Source organism: Petromyzon marinus, chromosome 34 (assembly GCF_048934315.1).
Source record: "Petromyzon marinus isolate PM22_M1 ecotype Great Lakes invasive population chromosome 34, UKy_Petmar_22M1.pri1.0, whole genome shotgun sequence".
Classification (NCBI taxonomy): Eukaryota; Metazoa; Chordata; class Hyperoartia; order Petromyzontiformes; family Petromyzontidae; genus Petromyzon; species Petromyzon marinus.
In genome coordinates, this window is record NC_133700.1 from 10,163,871 (window position 1) to 10,188,010 (window position 24,140).

The 24,140-nt window shown below is 43.9% G+C and overlaps 1 protein-coding gene across 12 annotated transcripts in view; it reads left to right on the forward strand.

Moving 5' to 3' along the window:
- Positions 1–11,966, forward strand: part of LOC116948693 (insulin-like growth factor 2 mRNA-binding protein 3) — an 83,535-nt gene extending 71,569 nt beyond the window's left edge. For 11 of the 12 annotated variants that reach the window (XM_032965647.2, XM_032965651.2, XM_032965648.2 and 8 more), the window contains one exon: positions 703–11,966. In XM_032965647.2, the coding sequence (XP_032821538.1) occupies positions 703–789 (87 nt within the window). In that variant the 3' untranslated portion in view covers positions 790–11,966. The remainder of the gene's footprint in view (positions 1–702) is intronic. The other variant, XR_012945933.1, reaches the window with a different exon arrangement.
- Positions 11,967–24,140: the final 12,174 nt, after the last annotated feature.

Sequence of the window (24,140 nt, forward strand, 5' to 3'; positions counted from 1 at the left end):
TCTCTCCGGACGTAAATTAAAAAAAATCCGTTTTATTTCACCAGCCTCTTGGCTTTCCACATCAATATTATCAAGCAGTATTTTTTGTTTAAATAGGCAAACTCGACTGGTTTTGAAAATCTAAATGTCATAAGCAAGAATAAGACTTGATGTTATTGGCAAGAGCACTCCGTGTAAAATATAGGACACTTCGATTTAAAGCTTTTGTGACTGCAAGGATTCATCTTCTTTGGTTCTTTCGGTAAAGTCACGTAGAATGAGAATAAAATAAAATAAGACAATAAAATTCTCACGACGTTTCGGCCACAACACAAGTAGCCTTCTTCAGGTGAAAGAACAGAACTGTCGGGACGACAGAGCTTCATTGTCCTATTTTATTTTATTATTTTATTCACATTCTACGTGACTTTACCGAAAGAACCAAAGAAGATGTAGGACACTGTTCGAAATGCAACGTTTTGTAGTGCTTCTTGCACCCTTGCTCTGCAGCACATCCTCTAGTGGAGGCGGCAACGTCAGCACTGGCGTCAGTAAGAAATTGGGGGGTTACTCACCTTACCTTCACCTGTTAATGTCATTAAGTCGAAGATGAATGTTGCGCACTTTCCCTGTGGTTGTTTTGAATGTGTGTAATTTAGTTGTAGTTTTTTTTTCTCTCACTTCGATTAACCTTGTTGACTTACATTTTTTTTCTTTTTTTAGACGGCGCAGAGAAAGATCCGCGAGATTCTCCACCAGTTTAAGCAGCAGCAGTCCCGACCGGAGCAGTCGCAACCCCGCAGGAAATGATGTCATCGCAGAGGCCCAAGAGGACAACGGGGGGGGGGGGGGGGGGAAACAGCAAAACGCCAGTGATGATGTCTTCCCTATATTGAGAAGCCAGTATTGATTATTGCCAATGTTGTCTTGTGTTCCATGGAATGTAACTATTGGACAAATTAAATTGTTAATGCACAGGGACGTCGATCGCGGGCGTGGAGTTGAAAGAGCGGGGAGCAGTAAACACAGGTAGCTTAGGGTACAGGGGCACGCACATTAGGTGTCCTGTTGTCGATGGAAGGCGACAGGGGACACGGGACTATTAATTATTACTATTTTAATGTTTTGTTAACGACAGCTTTTGGGAAACCGAAGCGGGTTATTAAACTGTGCTCTTGAGAGTGCCTGCTTTTTTGTCGTGGCGGCCGCGGCCGATGGTAACCGTTGCTGAGGCCCTCGCGCAAGAGAGCGTTTTAGCGGTAGAGGCGTTTGTCGAAGACACTGCCCAAGCTTTGCATCGTTCGCGACCGGCGCCCGCGTGGGCTTGCGGAGCGGCGAGCGTCGTTCTCCCTCGGTGCGGCGTGGCGCGGTGCGGCGCGACGGGGTTGAGGCAACGTTTTGCGCACCGCAGTTTGCCGTGCACGGAGAACGTCGCGACGTCACGCCGCAACCTAAGCGGCTGAGATCAGAGAAAAAAAAAATCTATAATACTCTAAGGCACATGATGATTGTATAGGATTTTTTATATATACACACACGAAGCTCCGCTAAATGCCTTGCAAGTATTGGCACAAGGGATTTTGTTTTTCTGTTGCTCGTGCTCTTCTCCTCTCCCTATCACATTCCATGGAATCGTTTTTATCGCGCAGTTTCCCCCGTCGAATATTTCGAGGGGACGAAATTGCACACGGCTTGAGATTTCTTCGTAAAACATATCATTGGGGGCGTTTCCGAAATTGTGCTTGCTGCAGCTGGCTTCTTTGGTAAGCCAGCAAAGTTGTAAAGCTTTTTCTTTTTATTAGATCTGAAAAGGGTCTGAGTTTGATCCCCTTAAATGCGTTATTTTGCATTTTTTATGAACACAAATGCAAAACAGGGCTTTCTTGTAACCGCTGGGGTTAAGTTAGTTGAAACGTCGCAAGGAAAACGTTCAATTTAACGGAACTGAACGCGATGAACCTTTTAAAGAGTTGTTCGAAACACTGCGCAATATCCGTGTCACGCTGGTTTTGTACAGTTGTCCTCAACGCAAGGGGTTACATTAAACTGGTCGTCTTTTTGGATACAGCTGCTGCTGCAAAAAAAAATCAAGAATTTTAAAACGACGTATACTTTTAGCTGGCCGCCAATATGTTAAAATAAAAAAAAACACAAGCTATAATGTAATGATGAGGAAATAATAATGGTAATACATTTTTTTAGCATAATCTACCTCAGGCATATTTAGTACCTCAATGTATTTCATTTTTTTAGTTATTTTGTATGCTTTATATGAAAAATAAAAAAAATTAATAGACTTTATAATGTTTTATTTTTTTAATAAAATGAGAAGTTTGCGTTCATTGATGAGGAAGCTGTTGGTGGCATCTTGAAGCCGGTTTGCCTTCAGGGCTTCCTGTCAATGGATCCACGTTTGGAACGTTTACTCATTCAACTCAAATTTATCACGGAAATTGTGTGGCAGAGGTCAGTAATGATCAACGGACATTTTGTTTTGCCTTTATTATTTTTGTCATCCACCGTTAAATTTTTTAGGTTTAACTTTTTTTCAACCTCAATTCTTCTGAGGTGTGTGTGTGTGCGTGTGCGCTGATGCTAGTTTTGTCGAGATGTGGGGAAGTTTAAAGGTGGGGGGGGGGGGAAACTGAAAGATATATGATATATATTAAACTACAAGAAATAACGCGAATCGATTTGGATTTGCGTTGTTGCTGATGGTGCCAGGTTAGGTTTTAAAAATAAATTAGAGCATGAGAGGGAATGAATACGCACACATAATTGTTGGTAATGTCGTGAGATGATGCTACGGATTTTTTTTTACGTGTAGTCGTATTTGTGATACTTGGATTGCGGTGGGAAACTAAAAAAAAGATTGTTTCCTTGCCCAATCTTAAAACAAAAAAAACAAAAAAATGACAAAAAAAATATCCCAGAAAACTTAACAAAAACAACTTGTGTCGCTACATGATGTTCACCTTATTTTTGTCCGGAGATTCCATGTGCATCAAGGGTGCTGTATGTGCTGTGGTAAGAAGAGGTGGTGTTAACTTTACGTTTCCACAGTACAGGTTTCAGGCTTGCGGACTTAACTGTGACATTACTGTGCCAGAACCTATCACGAATGATAATCCTCCTCACAAACTTAGCGAATTCATCCCATCCCATCTCCCTCACCTGCTTCACACCCGCTGCGGGCCTAGTGACCGACCCAGGGAACGTGCACGTTATCTGGGCAGCGTTCTTGTCTGGAAAAAATGTTTGAATACATGTTAATGGTAATTTAGGTTGTGATTTAAGAAAAATATATATTTGGCATTTGGCCCTGCATCACTTAAAAACAAGCTTTAGTGACTGAGGTGGCTGGCCTGTGGTTTCCCCTCTAGCGATTTCACGGCCATTGCCAGGGGTGACCATGGTAGTCTTGGCTCTGTTTTAGAAAAGAGAGCCAGATTGCCCCATGGCTGGACCGCTTGTGACATTATTGGTCCGCTTACAATATCTGGAAAACCCTCATAGCTCTTTTCCACTGGCTCATGTTAGCTGATCCAGCGCAGGGGCCACTCCCAGTCTGGGTGAGTTTCCACCGGATATTTTCTGAGCCGAGCTAAAATGAATCTGTGAAACTGGCCACACATCTCAAATCTGGCTCGGGGGGGGGGGGGGCGAACCAGGGCCAGGGGTTGATAATTTTCATCGCACTCGTCTATTGCATGATGACGTGAGTGCCACGACTTGGGTTTCCCCATCAGAAATGCAACAATGACGCCGCCTGGGCTGCACCGGGCTTGATCGGCGTAGCCCCGAATGCAATTCGGTGGGAAAAAAAAGAGATTGGAGGAGGCCCTGGTATTGTGGTTCGTGTACAGTTCAGTTGCAGGCCACTTGCAGCTGGTTGTGAGAACGTAGCATCAGTCTCCGAGGAAGCCTCGTTGGGATCACAAACCTCACGGCCTGCACGTGGCTACGTTGAAAACAAAACTCGTGCGGAAATGTGTCACGGATTTTTAGTTTTTACATTTTTATAGGATCAAAATGAAATACATCACAAAACGAGATTAGATCGGCAAAAACGACGGTAGCTGGAACGGTGTTTAGTGTTCGACAATTTCCCCCAAGTCCTTTTCCCATCGTCAAACGTAATTTTGCATTGAAAGTTCTAATTAGCAGCGAGTAAAGCTAGATAATGACCATTTACTTACCTATAGCTATGTACTGGCATTTTGTTAAATGGATCTCTTACATCCATTTTTACATCTTTGCTCCCCCCACCTCGTTAATTAGTTTCAGTAACGACTGCTAAAATAATGAACGTAATCTTTCTTGTGTATATTTGATGCTTCTGATGAATCGTAGGTTATCCATGATCGGTAGCCCGTATCTTATGGGGAAATCGTGTTTGATTCAAGATGGGGTGGGGGGGGAGCACCCACGGGAGGGGGGGGGGGCGCTGTTTCCTTTATTACACTCATAAGTTGTGGATACTCCAGACTTCCTCCAAGTCAAGTAGCCTGCTTTGATCAAATTCAGGAAACAACAAAAAAGATACATCGTTTTGGGGGGGAAAAATTTTAAAAAATCACAAAAAAATAAAAAAACCCTACCTCTTCATTCTGCCGAATGATAGCTTTTGAGTTTGATATTATTTTGCTGTTTTTATCTATTTCCTCTGTCTCAAGATTAATCAGGTTTTATAGTATCCATGGCAGTGAATATTTTGTACACTGACAAAACGGTAACATTTTAAAAAGCTTTAATCTCCGCTTGTAGATGACGTAAAATCATGTATACATTATCGCAGTATAACCTTCCTATGCTTTTTGATTGATCACACAGTGAAGTTTTTTGAGGAGATAATACTAATAATTTAGTGTCGACATTCTCTAGAAATTGCATTGCTCTCGATTACTAACATTTGATAAACAGTTTAGTTTAAAAAAATATATACTCTATACCAATCTAGCAGCTCAGCTTAAATGTATGTGTTCATGGTGTTTGCAGACTTGGTTGCGGACCTTTTTGAGAATTTAACAAAAAAAACGAAAAATGTTATTTACTAACAGCTGCACATCACAACTTGTGCGAGTATCACATCACACAATGATTGAACGTTTGCTCAATAACCCACGCTCGTTATTTGTCAACGTTTGCTTTTATTTTCTTCGTTAATGCCCTTCACATTTTTTTTACGCAGCTTATTAGCTGCTTGTGTCACGTTAAACGTTTGCCTAGTGCCACTTTCGATTGGCGAATACAACCCTTGTCTGCCACTGTCCACACTACGTGCAACCACGATTGATAGATCACATGCATTTCGGTTCCACGCCTCATTTGGCTCTGAGAATCAAAGCTTATCGGGTCGACGTCGTGCGAAGAACAGGGGTAGAGTGTGGGGAAGACGTCGTGCAAAGAACAGGGTCAGAGTGTGGGGAAGAGTGCTGCTCCCAACTATTGTGGTGGACAAGAGGTCACCGGAAGTGATCTCGGATGTAGCTTTCATCGGATTCGGTGGTGCTGTTCTGTTATTCGAAGGGTTACACACAAGGCGGTGCGAGAGATTCAAATGGGAAACTTCGTCGAGTGACATTAACACCAATAGAGTGCATTCGGCACTGGACGAAATGTAATTGTAGAAAGTGCCGCTATGAAGCCTATTAATCATGCACTGTTTCCCCCCTCTACCGAAACAGCGTTCTTAAAACTGCACCAGAAAAATAACATTCGGTGTTCTGAGAAGCGCACCGTCGCTTGAAAGTCACATTTCCACCACTGGACAATCGAAATAAAATTGGGCGAATTGGCGACAACGAAACTTGGCTAGCGTGAACGCAGGGGCTGGAAAGTTGAACGCTTGTGGGGCACTGGGCGAGAAGAGAATAATAGTGGACTGCTATGACACCCCTAAGGGGAAAAAAAACTCCTGCAAATTTCGATTTAAAGCTTTCGTGACTGCAGTGATTAATATTCTTGGTTCTTTCGGTAAAGTCACGTAGAAGGGAAATAATACAAATGGAAACGTGAGATGTTTTTTTATCACGACGTTTCGATTGCTTGTGTTGCAATCGAAACGTCGTGATAAACATTCTCATTAGGTGATGATTGCTTGTGTTGCAATCGAAACGTCGTGAGAATTGTATTTGTTTTATTTGTATTATTTTATTATTTCCCTTCCACGTGACTTTACCGAAGGAACCAAGAATATGAATCCTCTGCAAATAATGTCTTGCCGAGTGTGTACAAATTGGCGTTCAATCGCAAGTTGGTGTGTAATCTTAACAGCTAATGTGACACGCACTATGCAGGAATATTGAGGTTAGTCGGTTTAACGCTTAAGACTTTCGCTACCAATATCCATAATAGAGGTTGCTTTTGGGTTAGATTCCTTGAGTATAAGTGTCGTTACACCCGCCACCACCCGACAGCTAATTACGCGACAAACCTTACTAATCGTCTGTCGGGTGGTGGCGGGTTTAACGACACAATTATATTGATGCTATCTAACCCAAAGAAAAACTATTATGCAAGAATATTGACCCTACCTCATCAGTGTTACTCTCTTGCAAGTGTTTGAAGGGTGTTATGTTATTTTTTCAATGACCACACTTTTTTTGGGAGTTGTATTTTTTTAGGAGTTCAATGTATTTAACTGAATGTGACTAACTGATCACACTGTCTTCAATAGCTGAGCGAGAAACGTAACATTGACGAAAACTCAGTAGGCATTAATAGCAGGAGTGGTAACGACTTATACAGGTCTATACGTGTGTACCCACGTATTTACCTTAGATCGCGCATACATTTGAATTGATTTATGATGCAAAAAATTGTTTAAAGCACCAATGAAACCTAAAACATGTTGATATCCAATTCCAAAACTACTTTTCTCAAACGGACTGCCTAAAACAAAGTTTCCCAAACTTCAGTCCTTACGATCCTCCCTCCCCTCACTGTCCACCAGCGGGCTACATATTTGCGCGTTCACAAATTTACTGCACATTCCAATACACAAAATAACGCGCTCCACGCTGCACGCCCCCGATGATTGTTAAACACGTCCGACGTGATGCGCTAAACATTCACGCTGTCTGCGTCACGTAGAACACGTGTACACACACGGCGAGATCTCAATCTTCACTTGGATCGGCTCGATTAACGCGTAACGTGGGACGCGTTTAACAATCATCGGGCGCGTGCATACGGAGAACGATTTCATTTTGTCTTTGAATGGGAGGAGTAAATTGGCAAACGCGGAAATGCGTAACGTGGTGGTGGTGGGGAAGGATCGCGAGGACTGGAGTTGGGAAACCGGACTAAAACATTACTACCACCCAAAAGCAAACACGCGTTTACAGCTGAAAGATTGAGGATTTGGAGCTAGATACGTGGAAATTTTCAAATAGAGCATTACAATAACTGAAGGTTGTGTTTTTTTCCTTCTCTTTACCTATTCCGTATAAGTAGTAGTAATAACGCTTTACATAGTTAACAGTGATGAAGATCGGGTCTCTAATGACTCTTTAAAGCTTCTCTGGCGTCTGTAAGGGTTTTTGTTCCCTCGTGACGGCGTTGTCTCGTGGTTAACATGCGGGGTGGGAGGGCCGGGGTAGTGGTGGGGGGCATGATATCGATCACGCGTGTGATTAATCTACACCCTGCTTATTTCCAGTCCTTTAAACGTGTTCCCGTTACAATTGTGGAGGGAAAAATACTTGGTGGGGGGGGGGGGGGGAATAGCGGCGCTCCCATTCTTTATAGTCACAATGCACACATTGAATCACGCTTGAGAGAGACTTGATAACGATTTGGAGCAAATTATATGCAAGAGATGGTGCTCGTGTTACAGGTGTGGGCTCACGGAGGAGTGGTGCGCTGTATAAGATGACTTAAGATGTGTGTTGTGCGTTGCTGCCCCGTGTTGATCGACGTGCACTCAAGAAGCAGCGTGGTGCGAAACGTCGGAAACTGTGCCGAACAACGCGCGGTGCACGAAGGCACGACCTGAACACACGTTGCGAAAGCTGTACAGCACAGCCGTGGAAACCCTACGAGGGAGAACAAAAAAATCAACAATTGATTTTGTGATCCTCAATCTTGACGATGAATCCACTCGTGGACGGACACGTCTTGCGTTGTACCAACGTAACTTAATTATATACGGAAGGGTTCCGGTTCTTAGCTCACGCGGTAAAGAATTTTGGATTTTATCGAACCACAACTTCCTCCCGCAGAAGGGAAAAAAAATACTCCAAATGAAGTTTACCAAATATCCCAAGCGGAGTCGAAAAATACATCTTAAAAAAATAAAAAATCTACAAGATTCAGTGAGGCTTTGCGGCAGGGATACAGTCTAAAGTACAATTAATTCAAGTCTGTTTTATTCAATACTTGTTACGTCAATTAAATGTGACCGTATACATTGTAAAGAACTGATTTTGTTATTGGCTTAAGTGCCACCGCTTCCCTTACCCTCCCCCCCCCATGATTTTAACCACAGAGCAGCTGAGAGGCTGTGGTAGTAGCTCTTGGTGTTGATTCATTGTTAGTTCTGACTGTTTCGGCTCGGACTCGATCCATGGTTGAAATAACTTCGGCGGAAAAAAATAAACCAGGTTCGTAATTTAATGCTTATAAAAATGCAGATGAGCACAAACAATAAACAAAAAATCTCCAAGGAGTTGTGAGTCAAAGTGTTAAAAGGCAGCTGAGACGGCTATGATTGCCGTGTGACTCCTTGATGTGGTTAGATTTTCGCGATTACACTTTTACATTTTTAAAAAGGGCAAGCCGGGCTGGCGCGTGCCAGTTTCCGAGTCGATCCACCTCTTTAGAGTTTTTAGAAAGTACAAACAACAACGATACGATTGTAATTCTGGTTCTTCATTGACTTGTCAGAGTACATGCAACTCAAGCATCGGGTCGTCGGAATGGAAACGCTTAATTTATATCGGGTCCCGTTCGCACACCGCCGAATACTTTCTGGGTCGTTGGTGAACTGGACAGGGCACGTGGCCAAGTAACCTATAGGCCATGTTCAAGGTATACTGGACGGTGGTGTGCCGGGGGCGAATATGTGTTTTGGGATCGCCGATTCTGCCCATCACGTGTCTCGATTGCTTGAGAGTAAAGCGCGCAACAATGCCAGGTGCGTTTTACGACATGTGACAGGGCGTTGCGCAGGGCTCTCGAGCTGTACAATGTTTCCACATCCGGCTCACCATACCCATGAAACCTCGCGCTATGGCCGTGTGCATGTTTAACTTCTTTAGTGCACCGTACGTAATCAGCCGTGATAATTCTCGGACTCGCGTGCCTACAAGCCACGTGCCACTTACCGGCCTGTTCCACTCTACTACGTGTGGGTAACTGGAGCCGAAGTGATGCGAGACCTCAGACGATGCACTCTGCATTGTTCCCATTCTCAGTGGAGATTCCAAGATGCGGTCACTTTTTGATTGAATCGGGTCTCTTTCGCTCTTTTTCAGAGCAGTTTCACTCATCTGAGCTTTCAAGAGCAGTTCCAATCATGTTGGGAATCAGTGGAAAACAAGAGCTCGACTTTGGACGAGTCTAATATATGCGTTGTGCAAACAGTTTCGGACTTTTTTACCTTCTTAAAATGAACTTCAAGAATAACGTGATTGCTTTTAAAGTTAGAAACAGTGAGTCGTGGACCTGAATATTTGTGTCATCAAACCGAATTATACAATTTTGCATTTATGAAGCGTCAAAATGCAACATCTCAAAATTGTAGCATGCTTAATTAAAAAAGCGTAATTTGAGAGCACATTTAGTAAAAAGTTAAAATAAAACCATCCACCTGCACGAGCTGAAACAAGATTAATTAGTGAATTTTTTTTTACAATTCCTGGTTGACATATCTTCCCGTTTCCAGTCCAGTTTACCATGTCTACCAGAGGTGTAACGATACGTCTATTAATCGACCTCTCTCTATTCTCGTGCTCAGGATACACGCATCGAATCTCGTGCGCTAGTCACGATGTGTGTCATGGTGATGGCTCCGCTCACCACAATCGTAAACAAAATTGTGACAATTCATGGAACCGCGCGGAGGGAGGGCCAGGCAGGTCGTTACGCCTCTAATATTTGCATTATGTACTGTTATTGTGCCTGATAAACCTATGACTGAATGCCAGTTTGCATGTGGGACGATGCTTGTTTGGCATCATAAGCTCTTGCGCTGACAGCGACTCCAGAGGACCTTTGTTTGAAAAAGCAGGGGGGTGGGGGGTCTCCGGCAAGTTTCCGTTATCGTCAGCAGAAATGCAAAAAAAACCCACACACATAGGAGGATTTTAAAAAAATGTAATGGGAGTCATCAGAAATACGCCGTGGTCCGTTGTATCGCGTCGATTACAAGCAAAGTCAGTTTATGTATTTCCCGTCGGCTCGCACAACGCTTCGCCAGCGAGTGAACGCGGCGGTGATGGTGTTGTCTGGCAGCGAATTACGTTATCTAACTACTAGACAGACAGTAATAATATAAAGGGACAAATGCAGGAATGTGATTTGTAAACAGGCGGTGTTTTGCCCAAGTGTTCTTTTTACATAGGCATCGCGAATAATTTATAGGTGAGCATTAACTTAAAACAAATTATCAAACGTTTTTTTTACTGACACGTCACAATAGGAAGATTAATACGCAGTTCACCGTCTTCTCTGCAAATTGTGCTTTTGATATTTTATCGCAGTCTAAAAGATAGTTGTTTATTTATAAAAAAAAAACAACGTATGGGGGTGGATAATATCCATACATTCTTTTGAAGCTACTTGGAGAATACATTCAAATAGGTCGGTGTTTGTAATGGCAAACTATTACTGAAAATTTGTGAAACTATTTTCAAAACAAATCCTCATAAAGCAACCTTTCTAAATATTGCTGTCTGAAATAATAAGTTACAGCCCTTTACCAATCCACTGATGGATGAAGGCATTCCCATCCAGTATTGGTTATGAGGCTTGTTTGACCATACTTCACCACTTTGGTCAGTGCTGGTTAGTAAAGTTGTTTGGAGCTTGGGGGCGGGGGGGGGTTAAGCCGTGGCCGGGAATCGAACGCAGGTCGCTGTGTTCATAGCACAGTGTGTCAGCCGCGGTGTGTCAGCCACGGTGTGTCAGCCACTGTGTGTCAGCCACTGTGTGTCAGCCACTGTGTGTCAGCTACGGTGTGTCAGCGACTGTGTGTCAGCGACTGTGTGTCAGCCACGGTGTGTCAGCCACGGTGTGTCAGCCACGGTGTGTCAGCCACGGTGTGTCAGCCACGGTGTGTCAGCCACGGTGTGTCTGCCACTGTGTCTGCCACTGTGTCTGCCACTGTGTCTGCCACTGTGTCTGCCACTGTGTGTCTGCCACTGTGTCAGCCACGGTGTCAGCCACTGTGTGTCTGCCACTGTGTCAGCCACGGTGTCAGCCACTGTGTCAGCCACGGTGTGTCAGCCACTGTGTGTCAGCCACGGTGCCGCTGGCTTCCTCATAACTCTTTATTCCGCTGTCTGAATACCCTTCGAAACGGCTCGCTGTCACCACCGTCAACAAGATGTTGTTATTATTGTTTAAAACTTTGCCTCCGTGGATTTAGATCGCACCGGTGTCCAGCAAAATGTAACTTTGGTCGTCATTCTTTTAGGAAACATTTTAACGCTTTAGATTAAGGACCGTGAAGAAGTTTAATTTGAATTTCTGGCTTGTGTATTTTGTTGTTGTTGTCGTTGCTTGGATCCTACGCTGCTCATGAGGAATAAAACGACCGAGGTTGTTTTTTTTCTCTTTCATGTCTCTGTAAAAAAAAACAGACGATGCTGGGAATCCTGATGCAAAATACGGAATTGTTATTTTGTAATTTTCTCTTTCATTAGTTATTTGATCAACAGACTTTGCTTGAACGGGATCCATCGCCCAGTTGCGGGGTGTGGGGATGCCTTTTTTGTGTCTCCCAACATTTCAATAAAAGCAAGATGCTGTCCCAAAAATAACCCACCGTCTTCTGCTTGGTGATTTTGTTGTTGTTGACTTGTTTTAACTTCCACAGCTTTCCGGAGTAACAGCTTTAAACTACAGGATGCTGCCGCCCCTTGCTGTGTAAATGGTTCGTCACACACTGGGGCTTTGCAGACCCCCGAAGGTCTCGGGATTCGACTCTTTATCTCTCGGCGTGGCAGTTAGAATTAATGGTATCAAGTTTAATAAATTTCCGCCTCTGTTCATGGGTCCACGACATGTCGATCGGCATGTCGTGTGTGGTGGGGTAAAATGTGGGTACCCCCGTCTCTTCGGTCTGGAAGAGTAGGCCAAATGCCCTCTATGGGCGTTCTAGAGCGTAGCAAACTAAGCTGAATGCATATAAGTTATATTTATCAATCGGGTGGTATAACGTTTAAAATATACTTTAGCAACATTTTTTAATTTAAGTTGATATATTACGAAATTCTCACGCTTACGGCCACTCGTCCAATTGTGCCAGCTACAGGATTCCTAAAGATGCCCAGCAGTGAGTGGTGGAGAAAGCTTGCTATAAGATATTACTGACATGCAGTCTAACATGGATGAGCAACACTAGCATATTAAAATGACAACACTGTAACGTCAGTTTCACGCGTAAGATTTCGCGACCAATATTAAAGCACGTATCGAACCCAAAACCTTTGTGGATAACACGTTACGTGTTTTGTAATTCATTATCGTGCAGTTGTTCTTTTGCACAGCACTTGTTTACACCTGTTTCTTTTTTCACTTATTTTGCATCGTTTTTCTGGTTCCACACTGACACGTTCAACCCACTTGTCACACTGTCTTTATATAATTACACTCGCTCCACATCTCATTTTGTAGGGCCAGAGTTTGTATTCTTTGTTATACAGATTGCCGACTGATAGCTCATGTAAGGATACATAGATATACACACGCACCTGTCAACCCACACGGTACATCCGTATTCTTGTACAGGGAAATTGAGTTTGCAGGTCCATACGGCGTACAGCCGTTTCAATACGGGCAAATAAAATGTTTATTTGTTTGTGTTTCTCACTTGTGATGGGACTTTGTGGTATGAACGTTGAGATTCATAAGAGCACGGGGTGACCAATAAGGTCTGGATCGGTCTGTAATAAGGCCTGAATGAAATATCGACGGAACAACCGAAAGCCCCCATTGGCTTGGTGACCCCCTCCCCCACGTTGTTGTTGATGTGCACAATAAACGACGTTTTAGACAATGATCGTACGAGTGAAATGAATGCACGCACACCTTTGTCCACAAGGGAAGCGAGCCCATGATCTGACACACGCGTTCACGGTTTGCTTTGCACTGCACTCTCTCTGCAAAGGCACCATGCAGTTCGCGAAGGAGCTTTGAGCACGTGGATGCGTCATGTTGGCTTATCGAGCCTAACAAAGGGTGGTAGAACCCGAAAACGAAACGATTTATTTTATTTTACCAGGTAAGGCGCACCAGCTAGCTATATACCTCTTTTTTTCAGAAGCGACCTGGCCACAAATTATAGCTCAACGAAGTGGCTTATCACGTGGAAATTGAGAGCATCCAAACACTCGAAACGCGTGATGTTGATTCTAAATGTGGAGGGAAAAACCGGAGGAGCCGAAGAAAAAACAAAATCTCCGCGACCACGGAGACAGAGAGAGAGACAGAGAGAGAGAGACACGCAAACTCCACACATCCAGCAGCAGGCGTCAGGGTCGGGATCGAACTCACGAACCTCCTGCACACCAGGCGAGGGAGCAAACATCTCGCCGCCGAGGCACTTGGGAGAGATTCACAGCCAGCGTGGAACTCGCGCAAACGGCCGGTCACTGTGAGAGTCGGCACCACCACGGAGGAATGGCCACAGTTGTCCCCCCCACGTGTCCTCTTCACGCGCCATGCCCCACGACGACAGCGAGAACGGCGACAAGAACAGCGACGGCCGCCGCCGTTCACCACAAAGTTGCGGCGACGTCATCGCTGGCGCTTGTGCCAGGCTAGGTGTACCTTGAGGCCACGTGAAGTGTTAAACCACACACAGGCGCAGAGCTGGAAGATCAAGGAACAATGACAATGCAACACAGTGTTCATTTAAAGCGACAATAAAACCTCGGAGGTGGTGCCACATGGCGCGGCACTTTGCGTTGTCTGCGGCGTAAATGCTCCGCAAACACGCGGACAATAAACCCTGCAGGGTGAAGAAGCGTGGATTTAAACCAAGGGCACCCCCCACCCCTGCCCCACTTGCCATGGCATTTGTGCCGTGAAGTTTGATAAGTGCCTCTGCTAAGTCCCACAGACGTGCAGCCAACTTGATGACACAAGTGAATGGAAGCACATCTGTTAGAATGTGCATTCCCGTCGTTCGAGTAAAGATGAGCTGAGCCCAGGCCTTTCCTTTGAAACAAAGCTGAACACATGCCTGCGAAGATTTTTGTTTAGTTCGACATGCTCTTAAGAATATCTACACGTCTCAAATTTAAATAGAAATCATGCTGTGGTGTTCCCCCTTTTCGGTTTTAATACCATTTGCATTCATCCCCTTTTCATGTATTGCAACTGCGTACTTGCAGTGGGTTTAAACTCTGTGCCAGCCCATCCATCAGGCCCTTCCCCGTACGAGGCAACAGCAGATCTTCAAACGGCGTCGGGTCAATAGGGTGAGGCTGCAATGTGTCACTTCACCCACCCACCACATCATCATCGCTTCTCCCCCCACACACACACACAACTCCTCCACCAACCTACCACAACCCCCTCTCGCTAGGACGCCCTTCATCCCCCCCCCCCCCCATTCTCACCTCTGACCTTTATCCACCAAACCCCAGCAAGTGTTCTGTGGATAAAGTACAGTACCAGATAGTTCTGTTTTTTTTTCTGGACAGAGCTAGAGAGAAACAACACCACCGTTGTCCATTTACCAACCGAATTCTCACAGGCACACGGAGGGGCGAATGCTTCGTAGGGCAAGGAGCCGTCCTAGAGGAGGGCTGGACATCTGGCAGATAAACTGGGGGTTGCAAAGTGGTCGCCTGAATACTACTGCTGAGGTCTGTGCAGTTGTGGAGAGTTTGGATTTTAGTTTCCTGAAGAAAACGCTGAGCACGAGGAGTGAAACGTTGGACACCAATCATGCCAAACAACAACACCGCGGCATAGCCCGAAGACTTATCGGAGAGTCCGCGACTTGAGTCCGCGTCTGTTTTCAGGAGACTCGCGTGATATCGATAGATGGGGGGGGGGGGGCGAATAAGACGTCATTATTACGATGATTGTTGCAACTGTTGATTGATTTCTTTTTTGGCTTCTGTCAAATGCCAGGTCATCGGCACGGCCTGCTCCTATCTACTCTGTTCGATCTTTGGGCTCGCTTCTTCATTTCAATGAGAACAAAGAAAATGCTTTAGGGGCCGTCCATAAATGATGTCACGCACCTAGGGGGGAGGGGGGGGTCAGACATTTGTGACGATGTGTGGCGAGAGGGGGGGGGGTGTTTGAGAAATGTGACGTCACATCAAAATGCGCAACTTTAAATAAATATAGACAACACGTTCTACTTTATTAAATAGACGTTTTAATGTTTTCTCCTACAACATCAGAGTGCAGCGCCACATTAAATACGCACTACAATGACAACAGTTTAAAGCGATTTGAAGCATGTTTTATATTTTTTTTGGGGGGGGCAGAGCTTTGTGACGTCATATTTGAGGAGGGTCTGACTTTTTGTGACGCCGTGTGACGAGGGGGGGGGTCAAAAATCGTCAAAAATCGCGTGACGATTTTTGCCTCTTTCTGGCAATAATGCATAATGCGTAAAGATGTCATCAAGGCATATTTGTCGTGCAAATTTTACCACAAGAATGCACGTGGTCAATGCAGACTTGATGCCTTGTAAGAGGTGTATATTTGTTGTTTTAATATCTTTACACCTCCGGTATTATCGCCAGAAACGATGCAACCTTTCCATTTTGTTATCTTAATAGGGTGCTGGCAAAACGAGTCCCGTAAATCAAACAGATTTTTTAACTTAACTTCATTTTGCCTTTCCCCTTCTAATTTGCCATCGTTCATTATCCGCCTCATGGCCTTTTCTCCAACAACTTGTAGAGCTGTCACAAATGCATTCGTTTCTGGATTGCTTTAAAGTGCTACGTGATATAATTGTTCTCTAATAGTATAACATGTCGAAACAAAACTAAACAAAAAACCTGCTTTTCAACATTCAGGTTTTTTGAAGAAATAAACAAATTAATTGGCACGTTTGCCCCACGTGATTGGCTCTGTCGGGTGGCGGAGGTTATCGCTGTCGTTATATCTACACGATCTCAAAACAAATCATTATTAATCATAACATTTGTTCTGAAAGCCTACGCACGAAATTAATTTACAGCCGTTTGTCATTCCATTGATGCATTGAAGGTCTCCCCATGCGGTACCGTTCATAGGAATTGCTCGACCATACTTCACCATTCTGGTCAATGTGTGGGGGTATGCGGTGAGGATGGCTTCAGATGTCACTCGCCACTGATGTTAGCCGTAACCCGGAAAACGAACCCCAGCGTCGTCGAGTTTAAAGTGCAGTGTGCTAATTACTGCACCACCGCTCCTCCGGTTTACAGAATTATAACCATTGGTGGAGTTTGACTTCTATATTCGGTGGGGGGGGGGGGGGGGGGGGGTCCGCTTTGTCCCTCACATTAGGAATCGCGTGTGTATATAATAACTGTTTAATCTGAATTGTAAACTACTGAAAATAAATTAATAAAGGTGTCCAGTTTGGGCGGGGCGTTGCACTCCACGTGCCCCCCTCCCACACAAACTCTGACTTTAACTTGACAATAATAATATTATTGCTATTTTGTTTTTCGTATTTTCATCATCAACTTATAATCAGCCGACTTCTCCCAACGCCACAATTTGTTGCCACCGTGTTTCTGGCTCATTCCACCCCCCACTCCCTTTGAGGTTTAGTGGGGGAAACGGAGCCCACTCCGTGCATCATTAGCATGAGAATTAAGCAGGGGGATTGATAATCCGGGAGAAACCCATTACACCTCACAGCAGGTGCCATCCACAGTGCCAATTATCCTTTAACTGTGGGTCACTCTTGAGATTCTTTTATCGTTTGTATTCATTGATTTGCTTTGTTCCGTTAACAGTGGGTTTTTTTTATTTTTGCATTATTTGTTGGTGTTCTTTAAATTGTACAGTTGAATTCCTGCTAACCGCGACCCTATTACCCGGGGCTCCCATTATCCTCTGGTTTTCACAGCTAATTTGATCGGTTCAGATATCAAGTACCAACTGACGATACATCTATGGGACCCTTTTTTGCCAGTATCAAAATGATGATGAAAAAAAGAAAGATACCAGCAAAATGGGTCCCACAGATATAACTGCTCAAACAGAGCTACCCATGCTTTGGTGTTTGCATTGCCTTTGTTTATGTGCGCCTTTTGGCCTTGTTCTCTGGTCTAACACTGGTTTTCAGTTTCAGTTTCATGTATTAGGTATAACCCTGTGAGCCATGCGGCTCTTGACTCGGGTGCAACCGCAACAAAATAAAAACATGAACAAGAACCATCTTAAAGTGACTACACGCAACAGAAACATCCTGGTGAGACTAGGCCATAAAGAAGACTGTCTCTGGTGTAGGCCAATCAGTATCAAGAACAATGCCCATATATTAATAATTATCAGAGCATATTTCTTTGCATTTTTACCACAAGCATGTGTGCTTAATGCAGACTTGATGCCTTGCAATAGGTGTGTGTATTTGGTGTTTGAACATCTTAACATCCGCATTGCCGGAAATGGTTCAAGCCTATTCTTTTTTTTTATTACAAACTTATCTTATCCGTGGTCAAGAATTGAGCTCAAGGCAACGGGTTCTCCAGCACGGTACGCCAATCACTGCGCCACCGCTCCACCCCACCGCACCTCTACGTGTGAATTAACAATACAGATTCACACAAAATATTGAAGTTAAGCAGCCATAACTTTACACATCCAGTAATAAACAGCAGTTTTAACGAGCAGCTCTACTTCCCTTACTCTCCAAAGGATTTATTTCAAATAATAACTTTCGAACATCATACATCTTTGTATGATTACATCGCAGGATTGCGAGAGGTGTTGGCAGATTGGGGAATCCTTCATCCAGCAGTGGATTAGCCAAAGCAGACGATGATGGTGAAGATGAAGACCTTTGCATGAATAACAGCTGTCTTCTGCTCCTCATTTGTCCTATAGTTTCTCCCAAGCAGGTGCTGTGTTGGTTGCAGGAAGCATTAGCTATTGATCGTGGATGATTAAATGGGCCATCTTTGCCGGCACCCCGTTAAGTGGTCCACTCTCGTTGGGCAATTAATATCTTCCGAGAAGACAAGCTTGCAAAGCACACTGGGATTCCCGTTATGCTCTGCTATTCGAGACATTGTGGATAAATGATCAATTTGTCTTTGGGCCCAGCACATATTTTAATTATTATTATTTTTACCGCGCTTCCGTCTTCAATGAGAGAAAGCGTTTGAATTTGGTTCTTGTTCCCCTTTAAGCTGCTTCGAATTTGTCCCCGTAGTGTATGGGAATCCCACCTCTGGGTTACGTAAAAAAAGACCCCATTACATAATTGGAAGAATATTTCAATTCTGGAAGATATAGTTTCAATTGGTGGCTATGAAAACGCATCTACATTACATTTCACTTAACTGTTAGTTACTATACTATTTGCCAATTATGAATTCAAATGGCTGAGAGAACACAAACATGCACACGAACGCGTTGTATTTTTTCCAATTAATATTATTTCACTAAAGTTTAGGGTATCGTTCTCAGCTTCATGAATGCTCATTTTCACCACTGTGTTGGATTAAAAAAATATATTTATCTCTTTGACAATTGAATTTTAGTTTCAGAAGGAGCTCACAGCACATGGAGTGAAACGTGCCAAACAAACACGCGACAGAACCGGAAAAAATATTTTTTGCAAAACAATGCGTCATAAATGAAATTGCAAATGATACTCTTGATGTTCAACGTCAATATTTTGTTTTAGTTTATAATAATAATACATTCTACATGTGGTTTAACACGTAGGCTTTCGCGACCAATATTATCCATAATATAGGTTTTTCCGAGTTAGATCACGTAAATATAAATGTATCGCTAAACCCACCACCACCCGCAACAGCCAATTAGTAAAGTTTTTCACGTCAACAGAACATGGCCAATTCATCACTCGTACATCACACTGGTGTGCTGGAGAGCAAATCCACAACATTTACATTCTGAGTACGACGTTTCGCCACTAATTACAACTAGCTTCATCAGGTGACAACCAGATTTGTGGAGAAATCCTCCTGTTTCGTTCCTTAAAACATTTATATTTACGCGATCCAACCCAAAAAACTCCTATATTATGGGCATTCTACATTTGTAAATTTTGACTTAAAAAAAAATAAATTTCCTAACTCTATAAGCTCTTTCCAGCTCATATATAAAGGTCGTCTATCTCTCTCTGAGCAAAGAAACTCACATTTGTGAATAGCAATGGGGCCTTAAAAGGAAACCTATATAATAGGCTACGTTTTGGGAAATTGTCCATCTTTCAAGGAAATCATGCGGAAGGAACGTTTCCTTAAACGTCACCGATTAAATATTTGTTTTTCCCTTTTAAGACCGCTGTATTATTTCCGAATGTGTTAAGTTGTTGATGTTGTTAATTATGCTCGTGAACTATTGCCAACGCAACAGCAGCATCACCAAATAATTTCCATATCTCACAGTGGTAGGCATCCATCGACATTACTTGTATTTAACTGTTTTCGTCATTTAGATTCCTCGTTACTTCATTGAGAGGGTAGTCCCCTTAGGATGAAACGTCTTCAAACCACGTGCTGGGTCGCCCAGGGTTGGCGGTGGGCAGGGTGGGGGATGGGTTGAGGAGCAATTTCTGTGAGGCCTCCCAGCAAGGTGTTTTGCCTGCTGGGAGAGAGGGGGGTGTCGGTTGGGGGTGACGGAAGCATTGATGAGGAATGAGGATGAGGAAAGGGATGAGGTGTGAGGTGGGGGTGGGGTGTAGTGCGAGTGGCACAGGGGGGTGTGGGTGGGTGGGGGTGAGAAAGCCACATGGTCCAGTTTGGGTTTTCTTTGTTTGGCTAGGCAAAGGGTCGTCAACCAAAATAACAATAATAATTTTGTAAACCCCCCCCCCCTCCCCAATATTTCAAGAGTTCGCAATACATGCGACTACGAGACGGTGGTCCTTCATAAATCACGTCACGAAAACAGTCGTTCACGAGCCACGTGCAGCTCTGCAGCCGCAGGTTGCCGACCCCTGCCCATGGTAAACTGGATTCCCATGGTAAACTGGATTCCCATGGTAAACTGGATTCCCATGGTAAACTGGATTCCCATGGTAAACTGAACATATGACAATGACTTGGTGAGACCTTCATCCAGCATTGGTTGAGTGATTTGTTGATGTCTACGTTATAGAATATACAACATAGCCCGAGTGTTTTGACAGTGCTCTAGAAGGGCTAGAACTTTGGCCACATTTTTCACATTTTTTTTCTCCGAATAATTAAGACCCAATAGGCGGGTTTAGCCTAAAGTTATGAATAGCTTTAAGTTTAATGCTTAACACAATAAAATATACAATGCATCCCCACGAAGTAAGTCACCTCCATACAGTATTGTACCAGGGTGGTCCAGATGACCTTAAATTAATTCTTCAAAAATTAATGTTTTAAGTAAGGTTTGTTTAAAACAGAAATTAACATGCAACGGAAAAACATTTTAGGGGTCACGGTGACATGTTAAATTGCTTGCCTCGTATACAGGAGGTTGTGAGCTCGATCTCAACCCTGACGCCTGCTGTATAATTGGAGTTTGCATGTTCTCCCTGTGGTCGTGTGGATTTTTTCTCCGGGTTCTCCCTGTGGTCGTGTGGATTTTTCTCCGGGTTCTCTGCTTTTCCCCCTTCCACGTTTAGAAACATGCGTTTCGAGTATTTGGCTGGGATACATTCCCACATAAGCCATTTCTCATTGGGCTATCATTTGTGGCCAGGTCGCGTCTGAAAAAGAACGCTATAGCTCACCGAGCTAAAAACAAGTTTTTTTTTTTAAAATCAGAACTATGGACTCCCACGGTGAACTGGGTATGCAGCGGTGCGTGATGCTGGCTCGGTGTCCTCTTGGTAGTGGTATATGTATACAGGACTTTTTATCACAGCCTCTTGGGTACAGGTTGTGAGTTTGTGTGGCCGAAGTGTTCGTGTCTTTGTCGTGGATAAGACGAAACAGTCATACGTACAAACAATACACTTCCTTTGTGTGTTGCTACATTTGGATGCTAAAATCTGAGTGACATCATCTATCTTCACCGCAGAGTCAGGCCATCGCGGCCGCTGGTATGGTACACAAACACTGCAAATGCGTTCGTGGGATTACACGCAATTTAATTGTGAAATTATTAAAAAGGGGCATGACTATCTCACCGTGGAACACGCCTATCTTGTGAGATAACAATGTGCTTGTATTTGTGGACATTTGCACTAAATAAAAAGTGACCACGAACCTTGCGCACAATCAGCAAAACATTAAAAAAATACATTAATAAGAATTACTATTGGCTGCACTAAAAGGTACCCAGCATGATGTTTAATTCGGGTTATCACAGGCTAATGGTGCGCTACACCACATTCAGTTACACTACATGCAAACACTGGCAAAGAAGGCAGTAAACCGCTTTTTATTGTTTTTTTTCTGTTTAATGATCTGAGAATATGACTTCTTAAGTGGCGGTGCCTTAGAGGAAGCAATCCGCAGTGTAAATAAGATGTTAGCGAATAGCTGAGACAAAGGGTCACACATAAGATGGCAGAGGCCAAAGGTGAAAGGACTAAAGATCACCGCGCTGAGAGGGATAAATTGCCTGAGTGTGTGGCCTCACTAATTAATTTCCGAGGTGGACAAACAAGAGTTCAGCAATCCCAAGAATGTTCCATCCAGGCTCATTTGCCCACTATTTTTGCCTCTCTATTCAAGTTCCAACGCCCCCTACCCACCAACCAAATGCCACAAACACCCTCCACCCATCCTAGCATCTGCGCCATCCTGAAACAAACACGCACACAAACAAAACACAAAAACATTCTTAGAAGCTACGCCCTGCCACCACACACACCGTGCTGTCTCGTACCCACCCCCTCCCCCAAGGGGAATCTAAAGTGGTCGTTGTGGATTTGAGGTGGCAGCTGATGAAATGTACACATTTTAATGATTTTTATTTTCAACTTGTAAGACTATGCGCTGGCATAGTCTTACAAGTTGATTATAATAGTGAGTGAAGTTTATAGGTTTCTATTGAAGGTGGTTCCAGGGGTGGGGGTCGATTGCTCCATCCCCCGTGGAACCCAAACATTTAATTCACATTTACTAAAATATTTTTCAAAATTAAAAAGGGGCCCTATATATATATAAAAAAAAAGTTTGTAATGTCCAGAAGCACCCCCACGTTTGTAAATGTCTCTATCCCCTCTGGTTTACTTGTGGCTCTGATGGGAGACAATTCCTTTGGGCAGAGGAGGCAAGAGAAGGCAGATTAGTTTGTACGTGTCAGTGCTTAAACACGGAGATAAGCTGGAAGCATGCCACACATTCTTGAGAGGTGCAATACTTAATTATTGTAAGGGAGTCGGGAGGTGGGGGGGGTCCTGAAAAAAGCCTGATAAGGCACCCACCACAGCTTTCCTGTTTTGAAGGGGGGGGGGGGGGAATACCGGGAAGACCCACAAACACCATGGAACCAAAACAAAGAGTCCCCGTATAGTCTTTAATAGACTTGGGGAAAGGGCTGTTTGCGAGCACCTATGAAGACCAGCGTGGCACACGAGGAAGTGGGTGGCTAACACCAGTTTGTCATTTTTAACACGTAGGCTTTCGCGACCAATATCATCCATACGTTTTTTGGGTTAGATCGCCACCACCAGACACAGCCAATTAGTAAGGTTTGTCATGTAAATAGAACATGCCAATTCGTTACTAGTGTAGTGTACTAATTCAGAGACACCAGTAGGAGACATACTCTCTCTTGTTTATTCCGACCTTCACAGCCATAGGGGATAACCACATACCGGGTCAGGACAGCCAACATGCTTCCAGACCCACAGCTCGAAGAGGCGAAGACCACGACGACAGCATTCCCGATGGCAGCAGCCCCGACTACGAGTCGGGGCTCGCCTTTTATCCTCCCCAGTGTGGCCAGGTTCCGCCCCCGGCCACGCACCCTTCTGGATCCCCCAGAATGTTCCAGGCTTCGCCCACGTGTCCTACTGGTTAGACCGGGCTGCTCCCCATCATCCCGTTCTGCTAGTCCCCAGCATCCCGTTCTGCTAGTCCCCAGCGATACCCGCTCCAGTGACTCATTTCATGCCACGACACTAGTACAGCACCCCGGTTCGCTGTGGATATTGTGGATTTGCTCTCCACATTTATATTAACGCGATCTAACCCACAACAACCTATATTATGGACCAGTGGTTATGTTTTCACACCACAGCAGGTACTTTACTAATTAAGGCTGAGTCGACATAGCGAAGGTCTACAGATGTGCACGCATGTACACACACATGGACACGCTTACACTCGGCTCTGGTGATCCTCGCGTGAAGACACCGAGATCCAGAGAATTGACACCGCAACATTTCACTTGCACAGACAATGTCTGATCTGAAGTGGTTATAAATGCCAATTGCAAACACATTATATTTCAGTTTTACGAGGCATTTCAAATGATCATCTAATCATATAGATTGATACATTTATAAAAAATTATAATCAATTATTAATTATATATACCATCCAAAAAAGGACCTGTCATTTTAGTTGTAGGCATTCTGATTTGTGGGGCCCTATACGTTTCTAGTATAAACTGTGGATATCAGTGTGGGAATTGCCACTAAAGTACTGTCCTTCTATTTTGCAATCACACACAATCATTGTGTGTCGTGGAATCCTTAATAGGCGCTCACTAATTGCATTTTCTATGTTTGTATTGCTAATTAGTGACTTTGTATTTGAACACACAAGAGTTGTTATAACTGCGGGGTAAATTAAAGTTGTACAATGGATTCTATCTTACAGTTACAATTCTATCTTACA